General features: G+C 48.6%; 1 protein-coding gene across 2 annotated transcripts in view; it reads right to left on the bottom strand.

Annotated features, from left to right (window-relative positions):
• Positions 1–5,708: 5,708 nt before the first annotated feature.
• VOPP1 (VOPP1 WW domain binding protein) overlaps positions 5,709–10,399 on the bottom strand; it is a 99,512-nt gene continuing 94,821 nt past the window's right edge. For both annotated transcript variants that reach the window (XM_072791685.1, XM_072791686.1), the window contains exon 5: positions 5,709–8,325. In XM_072791685.1, coding sequence (XP_072647786.1) covers positions 8,135–8,325 — 191 coding nt within the window. In that variant the 3' untranslated portion in view covers positions 5,709–8,134. The remainder of the gene's footprint in view (positions 8,326–10,399) is intronic.

Here is a 10,399-nt window from a genome sequence, read left to right as displayed (position 1 = left end):
TCCTTTCCTTTAGTGCTTTCTGTTCAGTCTACATTACATTTTCTGTTGTGAGCACATATTACTTTTATAATTAGGGTAAGAAAAAAATCCATGGGTTTGGCTTCTTTTGAATGAAGGATATCAGCAGGGGTCAAGTTGCGTGAAGCAGGGTTCCCTGTGGGTGCCTCTTTGGGCCCTTCCCTGCCCCCACGTGCTTCCACCCTCACCCCTGCTGTGGCCTGGGGAGTGTGGGCCCTGAGCTCTGCCAGGGGCGGGGGGCAGCCTGCTGCCTATCCCCTTGTGTGTCCCCCACCCCGAGTGGGCCTGGCAGGACCCCAAGTGCTCTGTTTGGTTCCCACCCCACCCGTGTGTCTCTGGAGCTCTATTTTCCAGAGGGAGAAATGTAGCCATTTGGTGCTCCAGGACCCCAGCGGTGGGGTGACGATAATAGGGTCGCAGTACTCAGGGACTGGCCTTGCCCTCTGCCCTGCGGCCATATTGCAGTTTTGCCGGGGCCGCAATGTCTCGAGGACAGGGTGCACGCCAAGAACCTCTGTCCCACTGGGTCCTGTCTCCTAGAGTGCAAGCCAGTGCCCTTGCCCTTGCCCTTGCCCTTGCTCCTGCCCCTGCCAGAGGTGGCCAAGGCCGGGCTTTCTGAGGAGGATAACAGGAGCAAGAGCAGAAGGCAGGGAGAGGGAGATGATCTCCATGGCCAGTGGGTCCTTGGCGGGTTCTGGGACTCAGCCAGCAGGGAGTGGCCTGGAGAAGGGGACAGAGAGAGCCAGAGAGCTGTAAGGTGGACATGCCTTCCCCCAAGACTTCCCAGAGTTGAGATACGCTTTCAGGGCACGAGACCAGCAGATTTAGTATCCCCGCTACACCTCCAAGTGTCTGTGAAGGATACGAGTCACCTAGAAGAAGGGTCCCTGGTTTTGCCTCTTCTCAGGGGAGCACAGAGAAGGGGGTGGAGACACCCCCTTAGGCACTTAGGCAAGAGCGAGCACAGAGGGCTTTTCCCCACCGGGCCTGCCTGTCCTGGCAGGTGGTCCCCCAAAGCATAGGGGCCACCCAGCCTGGCCCCAGGAGACTAGAGCCCTCAGCACCCATAAGACTCTGTTGATCCTGTCCCCCTCACCACCAGCCCCCTCCGTCCTGTATTCTAGGGCTTAGTCATAGAAGTCAGGTACAAGAGGGGCTAGAGAACTGTTAGGTCAACCTTGTTATATTTGAGAGGAGAAACTTGTCCAAGGGCACTCAAGTGGCCAGCAAATTTTTAGGGATGAGCACTCTGATTAGAGGACACAATTTCTGCAATCTGTATCTTAGATTTCTTTGTGCATCCACAACGTCACACTGGAAAGTTCTTGCAGACAATGGCAAGCATGAAGTGATGGAACCGTTGGCTTTTCTCCCTTCCGTTGCTGATAACAACCTGCAAGAGACATCCAAATTTCCTTGGGGAACTTGGTGAGGACTAAAGGAGGGGTGGACTTGCGTCTGGGTATACATTTGGGCCAGGAGACCTCAGGGCTGGTCCTGGCACCACCTACCAGCCCAGGACGCGTGACATTAGAAGCACTCTGGGGGCCTCGCTAAACCTGTCTCTTCTTTTGGGTGTTCCTTAGCAGCACCTGGCTGCTGTTTCAGAACTGCCCATGGAATGAAACAGCTACAACGGAGGCCAACAGGAGCAGCCTTCAGAGCGCCAAGAAGCAATTCAACCTCTTACCTCCCAAGACTGACTTGCAACCGTCTCGTTACGGTGATCTGCAATATCAGATACCTAGAGAATGTGTTGGTTCACTACAAGTTGCAAACTGTCACAGGAGGTTGAATTTTTCCTTCAACCTTTTTATAATTAGCCTAATTTTTAACCTTTACTGGAATGTTGTAAATAACCAGCAAGAACATAAGAGCTAAAACAAACAAACAAAAAAGAACATACGAGCTGACCATTTTCTTATGCAAACTCTTGCTCCCCAGTGTCCAGGAAGGCAGCCACCAGTGCTGTGGAGTTATTGCACCCTGGAGATGTGGCCGCTCCAAGTGGAGACTGTGCTAGTGAGCATAAAATTCATACTGGATTTTGATGACAGTGTGAAAAAACAGAGTGTTAGTATTTAAGCATTCCTATCGTTACATGTTGAAATGATGAAAATAAATTTCAATTTTTTAATGAGAATTTACTGAAATTTTAATATGACATACTTGGCTCACGGTATGTTTCTGATGGATGGCCCTGGTCTAGAATATCTATCTAAGAGCATTTCTTCTTACAAACTTTAAAGCAAAATGCGAATTCCTCTCTTCCATAAAACGTGAGGAATTGTGTGTAAAGGCTGGTGTCCAGGCACTTCTCAAAGGTATGCTTGATGTCCATCTCCTGTTCTTGTGCAGCGAGGACCAGGTCCGTGGCAAGTGGTTTCAGGACCTCAGGACTGTCTGTGATTTCCAGAGTCCAGAGAGAAAGACAGAAGCAGCTCTCTCCAGCATTCCTGTTACTGCTGACAGGAGAGCAACGCTCCTCCTCCCTCATCACACTCTTGGGACCTGCACGAGAACTCCCTCCCGTCACCTCTCCATGGGTGATGGCAAGGAGGGAGGTGGGTTGATAATCATCCCTGCCCCCACCACACCATTTTTAAGAGGACTTCGTGCCCAGGAACGGAGCAGGATCCTTCTTGGATAGTGCAAGGCAGCCAAGCCAAAACAGGAACGTGATGATAAAAAGCTGTATTGGGGGATGGGAGACAGCAAAAGAAATTCCCAAGTATGAACATACAAAATATTGCTTAGACTCATGGCTCATCCTGGGCTGCTCATCAACCTCAAATACATGGCGAGGAAAAAACATTGTTGCCCAAGATTTCTCCTTCCTAGATCGGATTGGCTCAACGCCCATTGCTGAGCAGCACCCGTTTGTCGTCTACCTTTAGGAAGGTCTGAAAGATGGGAAATACACGGAGGGTGAATTCAAAGATTTCCTCCCCTACACCCTGGGTCTCATCTGCTGACAGACGGGCCAAGTATTAGGTGCGAGTTCATTTTCTCTCCCACTGTGCTTCAATTTCTCTTGCTCAAGGAAATGTGGAGTGATGGGGGAACGGAGCATTTTCCACAGTTGTTGACTATCCACAACGTGCCTGGTACAGGCCTGATGTAAGCAGCACGTTCTCGTTTTATACTTGAGGAAATAGACATGAGATCTTGGAATGATTGAAACTTAAGTCATTTCACAGCGAACAAACCGTAGACTCAGGACTGGAGCAAGGCTGTCCATCTTCAGAACCCACAGCCTTGCCAGGAGACTCTCCACCATGGGTGGTCATGCCAGTGTGGTTTGCCCTCACGTCTACTCTGTGCTGTCACCTTTGGCATTCAAAGAATACTGTAAGTTGAGGACTCAAACTACTGAGGATCATTTCAGCTGAGAGATGCTTGGCCAGTTGGGTGGAAAGGCTGGTGTAGCGCCACGTCAGGAGAAAGCTCAGCTGAGCTTCTTTCCTCTGATGCCAGAGAAAACCTCCACATCTGTGGTGCTGGTGACTGGGTCATGGGTTCTCACATCCTTGAGTTTCCATTTTGCACAAGATCTCTCTACGACCTTGGATCAAGACCCAGGGGCTGTGGAAAAGGGATGCAGCCCAGCCTAGAAATGTTTTAATTGACTGGACACATTAGAAAATGCTCAACTCACTTTTAAAAATTAAATTATAATTTAATCGCCCACTTCCCAACACCTTACAGGGCAGAGTCCCCTTTGTGAGAAATCAGGCTTCACCATCACTGGTACCTGCAGTTGGCTGCTCCCCTTACCTGGGAGCCAGGGGAAGAGGCCATGGCACCCTGGCACAGCTGTTCTCCAGAACACCCTCAGGTCAACACCCTGGCATATGCCCCTTGCCCATACCTGCCCTCTGCACCTGCCGGCCTCACCGCGGAGTTTTTGTAAAGCTCTCACCCACCTCCCCAGCCACCTTCTCTAAACATTTCAGCTTCAGTCTTTTCTACTAATGAAACCTACCTGCCATCTTCTATTTCAGAATTGCTCAGAATTTCTGTTCTTGTACTTTATTTTTTCCTTGACAGCCATTATAGAGTTTTTGAAGTTCGGTGAACTTTGGGAGGAACAGATAAACGTGAGCCCTCAGTCACTGTTTGCCATCTCAAGTTATGACCTTTCAAGTTACTGGGGGAAGTTGATAACCTGGTGGGGTGTCCAGGTAAAGTGTGTAAATTGGCCCTGACTTCACCACAAGCGAGCTTCTTGACCTCCTCTGGCTTATTTCCTGTCCTGCTTTAAGAAAGAATGCTTCTTTATAAATACGATCTCGATTAGTGACTCATGTAAAATGCAGCCGGACTGTGGCAGCTTTATCCTTCAATAGATCTGTGAGAAAGTTTCTGACCTGACAGAGTGGCATCTTTATTCTTACTTTATTTTTATTAAGTAGGCTCATGACCCTGAGATTAAGACCTGAGCCAAGAGCAAGAGTCAAACAGATGCTTAACCAACTGAGCCACCCAAGAGCTGCATTTTTAAAATCAAGACTAAATAAATAAATAAATAAATAAATATAAACAAATATATAAATAAAATAAATCAAGACTCATCTACCTACAGAAAGCAGATCCAGGACCCCTGGATAACTAATGTCGGTGTTGCCTGTGGGTTTATCTAAATAATGGCTCTGTGTTTATACTTGCTTCAGGTCATTTTTTCCTTTGCTAGATTTTTTTTTAGTTCAATTTACCAACATAGCATATCACCCAGTGCTCATCCCATCAAGTGCCCCCCTCAGTGCCCGTCACCCAGTCACCCCCATCCCCCACCCACCTCCCTACCACCCCTTGTTTCCCAGTTAGGGGTCTCTCATGTTCTGTCTCCCTCCCTGATATTTCCCACTCATTTTCTCTCCTTTCCCCTTTATTCCCTTTCACTATTTTTTATATTCCCCAAATGAATGAGACCATACAATTTTTGTCCTCCTCTGATTGACTTACTTCACTCAGCATAATACCCTCCAGGTCCATCCACGTTGAAGCAAATGGTGGGTATTTGTCGTTTCTAATGGCTGAGTAATATTCCATCGTATACATAGACCACATCTTCTCTATCCATTCACCTTTCGATGGACACTGAGGCTCCTTCCACAGTTTGGCTATTGTGGACGTTGCTGCTATAAACATCGGGGTGCAGGTGTCCCGGCGTTTCACTGCATCTGTATCTTTGGGGTAAATCCCCAGCAGTACAATTGCTGGGTCATAGGGCAGATCTATTTTTAACTCTTTGAGGAACCTCCACACAGTTTTCCAGAGTGGCTGCACCAGTTCACATTCCCACCAACAGTCCTTTGCTATATTTTTAAAATGTGTTGGGGAACCAAACGTTCCTTATATTCTTTAACAGTATCTAATTTCTGGTGCCCCTGAGGCTGAGCGCACCATGCAGCCCGCTCAACCCCACCCCCACCTGGCTAAACTCACGACCTTCCTCGTTAGAAACCTCACTCCTAACTCTGGGAAACAAAGGGCAGTGAAAGGGGAGGCGGGTGGGTGGACGGGATGACTGGGTGACGGGCACTGAGGGGGGCACTGGACGGGATGAGCACTGGGTGTTATGCTATATGCCGGCAAATCAAACTCCAATAAAAAAATACACACACAAAAAAAGAAAAGAAACCTCACCTCCACCCTCTTTCCCACTTTCCAGAAAAACGATCAGAACATGTGCCCAAATTTATTTTTTATTTTACATACATAGGAAATGGAACTCTATCAAAAGAGAACAAAAAGAGAAATGAGCCAAATGTTGCAGAGAAAAAACATGCACATATCTGCTCCTGGTTTACTCCTAACCAATGACTCTCTAAGACTTCAACACACCAGGAGCTGGACTCACTCCAGGAGGGGGACACGGTCCACTGTCAGCACAGACAAAATGAGAATGGCCAGGATATGTCACCACAAGTGGAGTTTCTACACATAGTATCCGTGTTCACTGTAGCGGGGTTCTCGCCCAGGTTCAAGGGAAAAATATTTTTCACAAACATGGAATACAAAATTGTTGAGCTCTACCTAAATCATTCAGTCTCTGAGATCATTTGCTATCAAAAAAGATAAATAAAATTTAGTCATGGATATTTGGGTGCCTATTCAACGGCACCCCGATCCAATTCCAGGGGCAGCTTTTACTGTGCTTATTTAAAAAAAAAAAAAAAAGTGAAGGGAGAAATTGAAGTAAAAAATGCAAAACAAATGACCCGGAGGAAGAGGAACCTTCTGGACCCACGTAGTTGTTGTCCTTGGTTGTAAACAGCAAATGTTGTGCTTTTGTTGTCTCATTTGAATCAAGGACTCAAGGATGGGGAGGTACCGCAGTCAGGGGCAGGAGGTGGGAGGTCACATGAGGGTGGCCGAAGACCCCAGCAGCAGCATCTGTGTTTGTAGACGATGTCTCCCCGGGTTTTTGTTTGGCTCCATGCGTTTCCTGTGGAATTCCCTGGGAGGCTGCAGATTCACCATCTTTCGAGGACAGTAGGTCTGAGCAGTTGCTGCAGCGCTGCCCTGCCTTCTGACCCTTACCCTACAGCGATACCCCAGTGGATGGCCTGGTCTGGGGGCATGAGAACACTCACTGTCCACTCCAGCCAGATGTTCTGATGCTCCGGTTCAATGAGTAAGCATTTCTCAAGAGGCTCCAATTAGTTCATTACAAAATAAGCCCCTGCCCTGCCCGCCCTGCCCGCTCTGCCCCACACTACACACAGGGACCTACCCACTGTGGCTACGTTGCCTTCCTACACACAAGTGCTCAGATCTCGATCTGGACTTAAATGTACTATCAGCATTACTATCAACTGCAGAGGAACGGAACTTCCCTACTGACCTGGTGACTACTTGTTAGACCCCAGGGTGAGAGATGTTTCTTTGCTAGGGTTTGCATTTCCAACCACATCTTCTCTTCTAATTTTGATTAAGTTGTCAGTGATATCTATTCAGTACTTTTTGAAGAGATCTTCCTGCAGTTCCTGGGATTTTGCATTCCCGTCTTTTTTTTTTTTTTTTCCAGCAAGCTTTTCCTCTTCAGAGCCTGACACACACAGCGGCTGAGATCAAACAAACCGCTGCCCTGGCTTGCCGCTGCCCCAGCCTCAAAACTGCTGGCTGGCCCCTGCTGGGACACCGCTCTCCCAAGGGGCTGATGTGACTTCCCAGCCTGGTGTGCCTCTCTGCTGCGAAGGTGTCCATCACAGCTCACTGCCAGGCCTGGCTCAGGGAAGGGGGCAGAGGCCTCTGGTCAGGAACCAAGGCCAGACAGCTGCTGACGTTCAGGGAAGACCCTCTGAACCTGACCTCAGAGGACACTCTACATGAGCTTCTACAAACTCACTAAAAAGGGGGGAAACATTTTATTTTTGTCACATCTGACCAAGAGTTCATAAAATGCAATGTCCCATTTTGATGCAGGGAGCAACTTCCCATAAATTAAATAACTTTCCTTAGTGATTTTCGGGTAACTGTAGACATCCAACTTGACCTGATTCTGGGTCCTCATCTCCTTGACGTACACAGCACTCTCCCAGCCCTGGCTGTGCAGAGGCAAGCTGCTCTCATCTTTGAGATAGGAAGTGGCGAGAGGCTTCTTCTACACCAAAAGTCTAACAGCGTCTTGGAGAGAAAGACCGACGGGATGAAGGGCTCAAAGAGGGGACCCGTGGGGCCTCAATTCTGTGAGCTGCCTGCGGTGCTTGGGAGGAAGCTGCCTATGCCCACAACAGTCTCCTCCCACTGCTCACCTGAGCTCACCTGTGCTCACCTGCACACGCACAGCCCTGCCTTGCCTCCTCCTCCTCGGTCTCTCTCCCGAGGATCTAAGGTGTCAACCCTCGGGGCTGTCCACACTCTGCCAGAGCCCAGATTACATCAGAAACAGAAGCAACAGAGGAGACACAGAGTAAATTCAAATATTGGTCCTCCACAGAAAACTTGAAAGGGAGCTGTGCTTGCTTTGAAGATATCAAAGAGGAATCTGCCATTAGTGGCTCAGAAGACAATTCCTGGAAGCGAACATTGATGGGGGCAGAGAGGTGGCGTAAGAGTGCCCTCCCTGCCCCCGTGAGGTCGCACAGGCAGCTGCTGGGCAGTGCCCCTGCTACTTGGCCTTCACCACCTGTTCATATGGGGGTGGGGGCGTATTGCAGTAAGAAGGGGGCGGCGGATAGGCTGTGCTTCCCTGGGGTGAGTTGGGTTGGACCTGGAAAGCCATCGCCATGGGATTCCCGGCAGGATTCATCCCCGGTCCTCCAGGATCAGTGTAATATGGCAGCCCCGGCTGCTGGCCTCCTGAAAAGACACAGATGAGCACATGTGAGCACAGGGGAGGAACCCACTGCCATCACACCCAGAGCACCACCAGGCTGAAGGGTGTGTGGAGACGAGCACCCCAAGCATTCACTCAGCTGACATGCACTGAGTGCCCAAAGCCCCGACACAGCAGGGTGTCTGGGATATGGTACCAAGCAAGAGCCACACGGGAGTCCAGGGCCTCACGGAGCCTGTGCTCTGCTTGGGTGCAGATGCTTGAAATGGCAACTAAGTGACAGGACAGGACAGTAACAGGATCGGGAATGGCAGGGGTTGGGGCTCCGATGTCGCTACCCCAACACCTGAATGATACACCAAGGAGGCTCTGGAAAGAAGAAACTACCAACACTGAGGGCCGTGTCCACTTTCAAGCAAAGACAACCAGGGCCGTAGTAAGGTAAGCCAATTCTCAGCCACCTTCTGGGACAATGGTTAGAGGACCCGAGTTTCCTGCCTCTTGGCCAGAACTATCACTGGCAGCCCTGCAAGCTCTTTGAGAACACAGTTTGTAAAGTAGATTGCTGAAGGATGGTCTCCATTCCCACCTACTGGGCTAACCTTCTATCAGGGTGGTGACCACCCATCTTCCAGATGCGCCCAAGCTCACAGACAGGGAGACGATGGGAGCAAACACCAGACCGGCGGGTCGACACGTCTACGGAATCTCTCTTTGCTTTTGGCGCTGCCGGAGGAGAGTTTTCTCCAAGTGTGAGGCTGTAAGATGCGGGCTGGCTCCCCGGCTTCCGGCCAGGGTGCAGGACATGGTGGGGGGTGTCCAGGGAGCAAAGAAGCTGACGGGAACAAGCTGGCTCCCTTGTCTCAGATCTAACTGTACCTTATTTTAATGGGTAAAATTATTTGAGCTTCTGTTTTAGAGTCTATTTTTTAGATTAGCTTACTCTGATCATGTTGGTAACACTGGAGAATGCTGAATATATAAAGAATCAAGAAAAAACAAAACAAGACGGTGAGCTTTGGGTGTGTTCTAGGCTAGGCTAATTTTGTGGGTAGGCTTGGTTTATTTGGGTTGGGCCTCATTTAACCCGAAAGATACTGGGAGTGTTGGAGAAGTCACCCCTGTATATATATATTAGTTAGGGCTGTTTATTTTTCTTTTTTCTTTTTCTTTTTTTTTTTTTCTTTTTTCAAATCTGTCTTACCATAGTTTAACTGAATAAAGGTCGGATTCCTGGAGAGATGCCCACCAATCTGTGTAAGATGTCTCAAACCTAGCAAATACCAGATCTTGGAAATGTACAAATGTGCTAAAGGAGAGAATGTATAACAGGAACATAAGGCCAGAAATGCAGTCCAAGGTGTCAGTAGGAGAGCAATCAGCCACAAATGCCACCTTTATCCTCCACTGCCTCATCTCACACCTGTATGGCCCAGCAGACAGCATCTGCTTATATCTATGCATCTTCCCACTGCCTTGGGATGCATTTGTTTATAAGCCTCTGATATGGATCCCTGTATATTTTATATAAATGAAAAGTTAAAGATTTTTTTAAAAGAGGAAGCCTGAGTGGCTCTGGTTGAGCGTCTGCCTCAGCTCAGGGCATGATCCGGGGGTCCTGGGATTGAATCCCACATCGGGCTCCCCACAGAGAGCCTGCTTCTCCCTTTGCCTGTGTCTCTGCCTTTCTCCATGTGTCTCTCATGAATAAACAAAACCTTTAAAAAAAAAAGATTTAAAAAAACAGGCAATTGTAATAGTTCAGAAAATATGTGATCAAAGTCCTTGACTATGAGAGAAAGAGAGAATGAGAAGTATTCAAGAGGAGTAACCAAAAGGCCCTGGGGACCAGCTCAATGTGAAATACTTGAGGATGGAGAAAAGGTCTGAATAGAAAAGATCCTGGTTTATGGTCTTGATAAAAGGGCCCAACATACTAGAGAGAAAGAAAGGGTAAAAGGGAAAGAGGGGGTGCAGGGGAAGAGGGGTGTAGGGGAGAGGATGCAGGTAAGGGTAGGAGCAATGAAAGCTCCATGCTGGGTCTGCTGGAGCTAAGGCCTCTTATGTAAAAGTGGGAACAGAAACATGTGGTTAAGG

The sequence above is a fragment of the Canis lupus genome, chromosome 21 (genome assembly GCF_048164855.1).
Source record: "Canis lupus baileyi chromosome 21, mCanLup2.hap1, whole genome shotgun sequence".
Lineage (NCBI taxonomy): Eukaryota > Metazoa > Chordata > Mammalia > Carnivora > Canidae > Canis > Canis lupus.
Note: the sequence above shows the minus strand (reverse complement) of the source record. Positions and strands in the feature narration are given on the sequence as shown.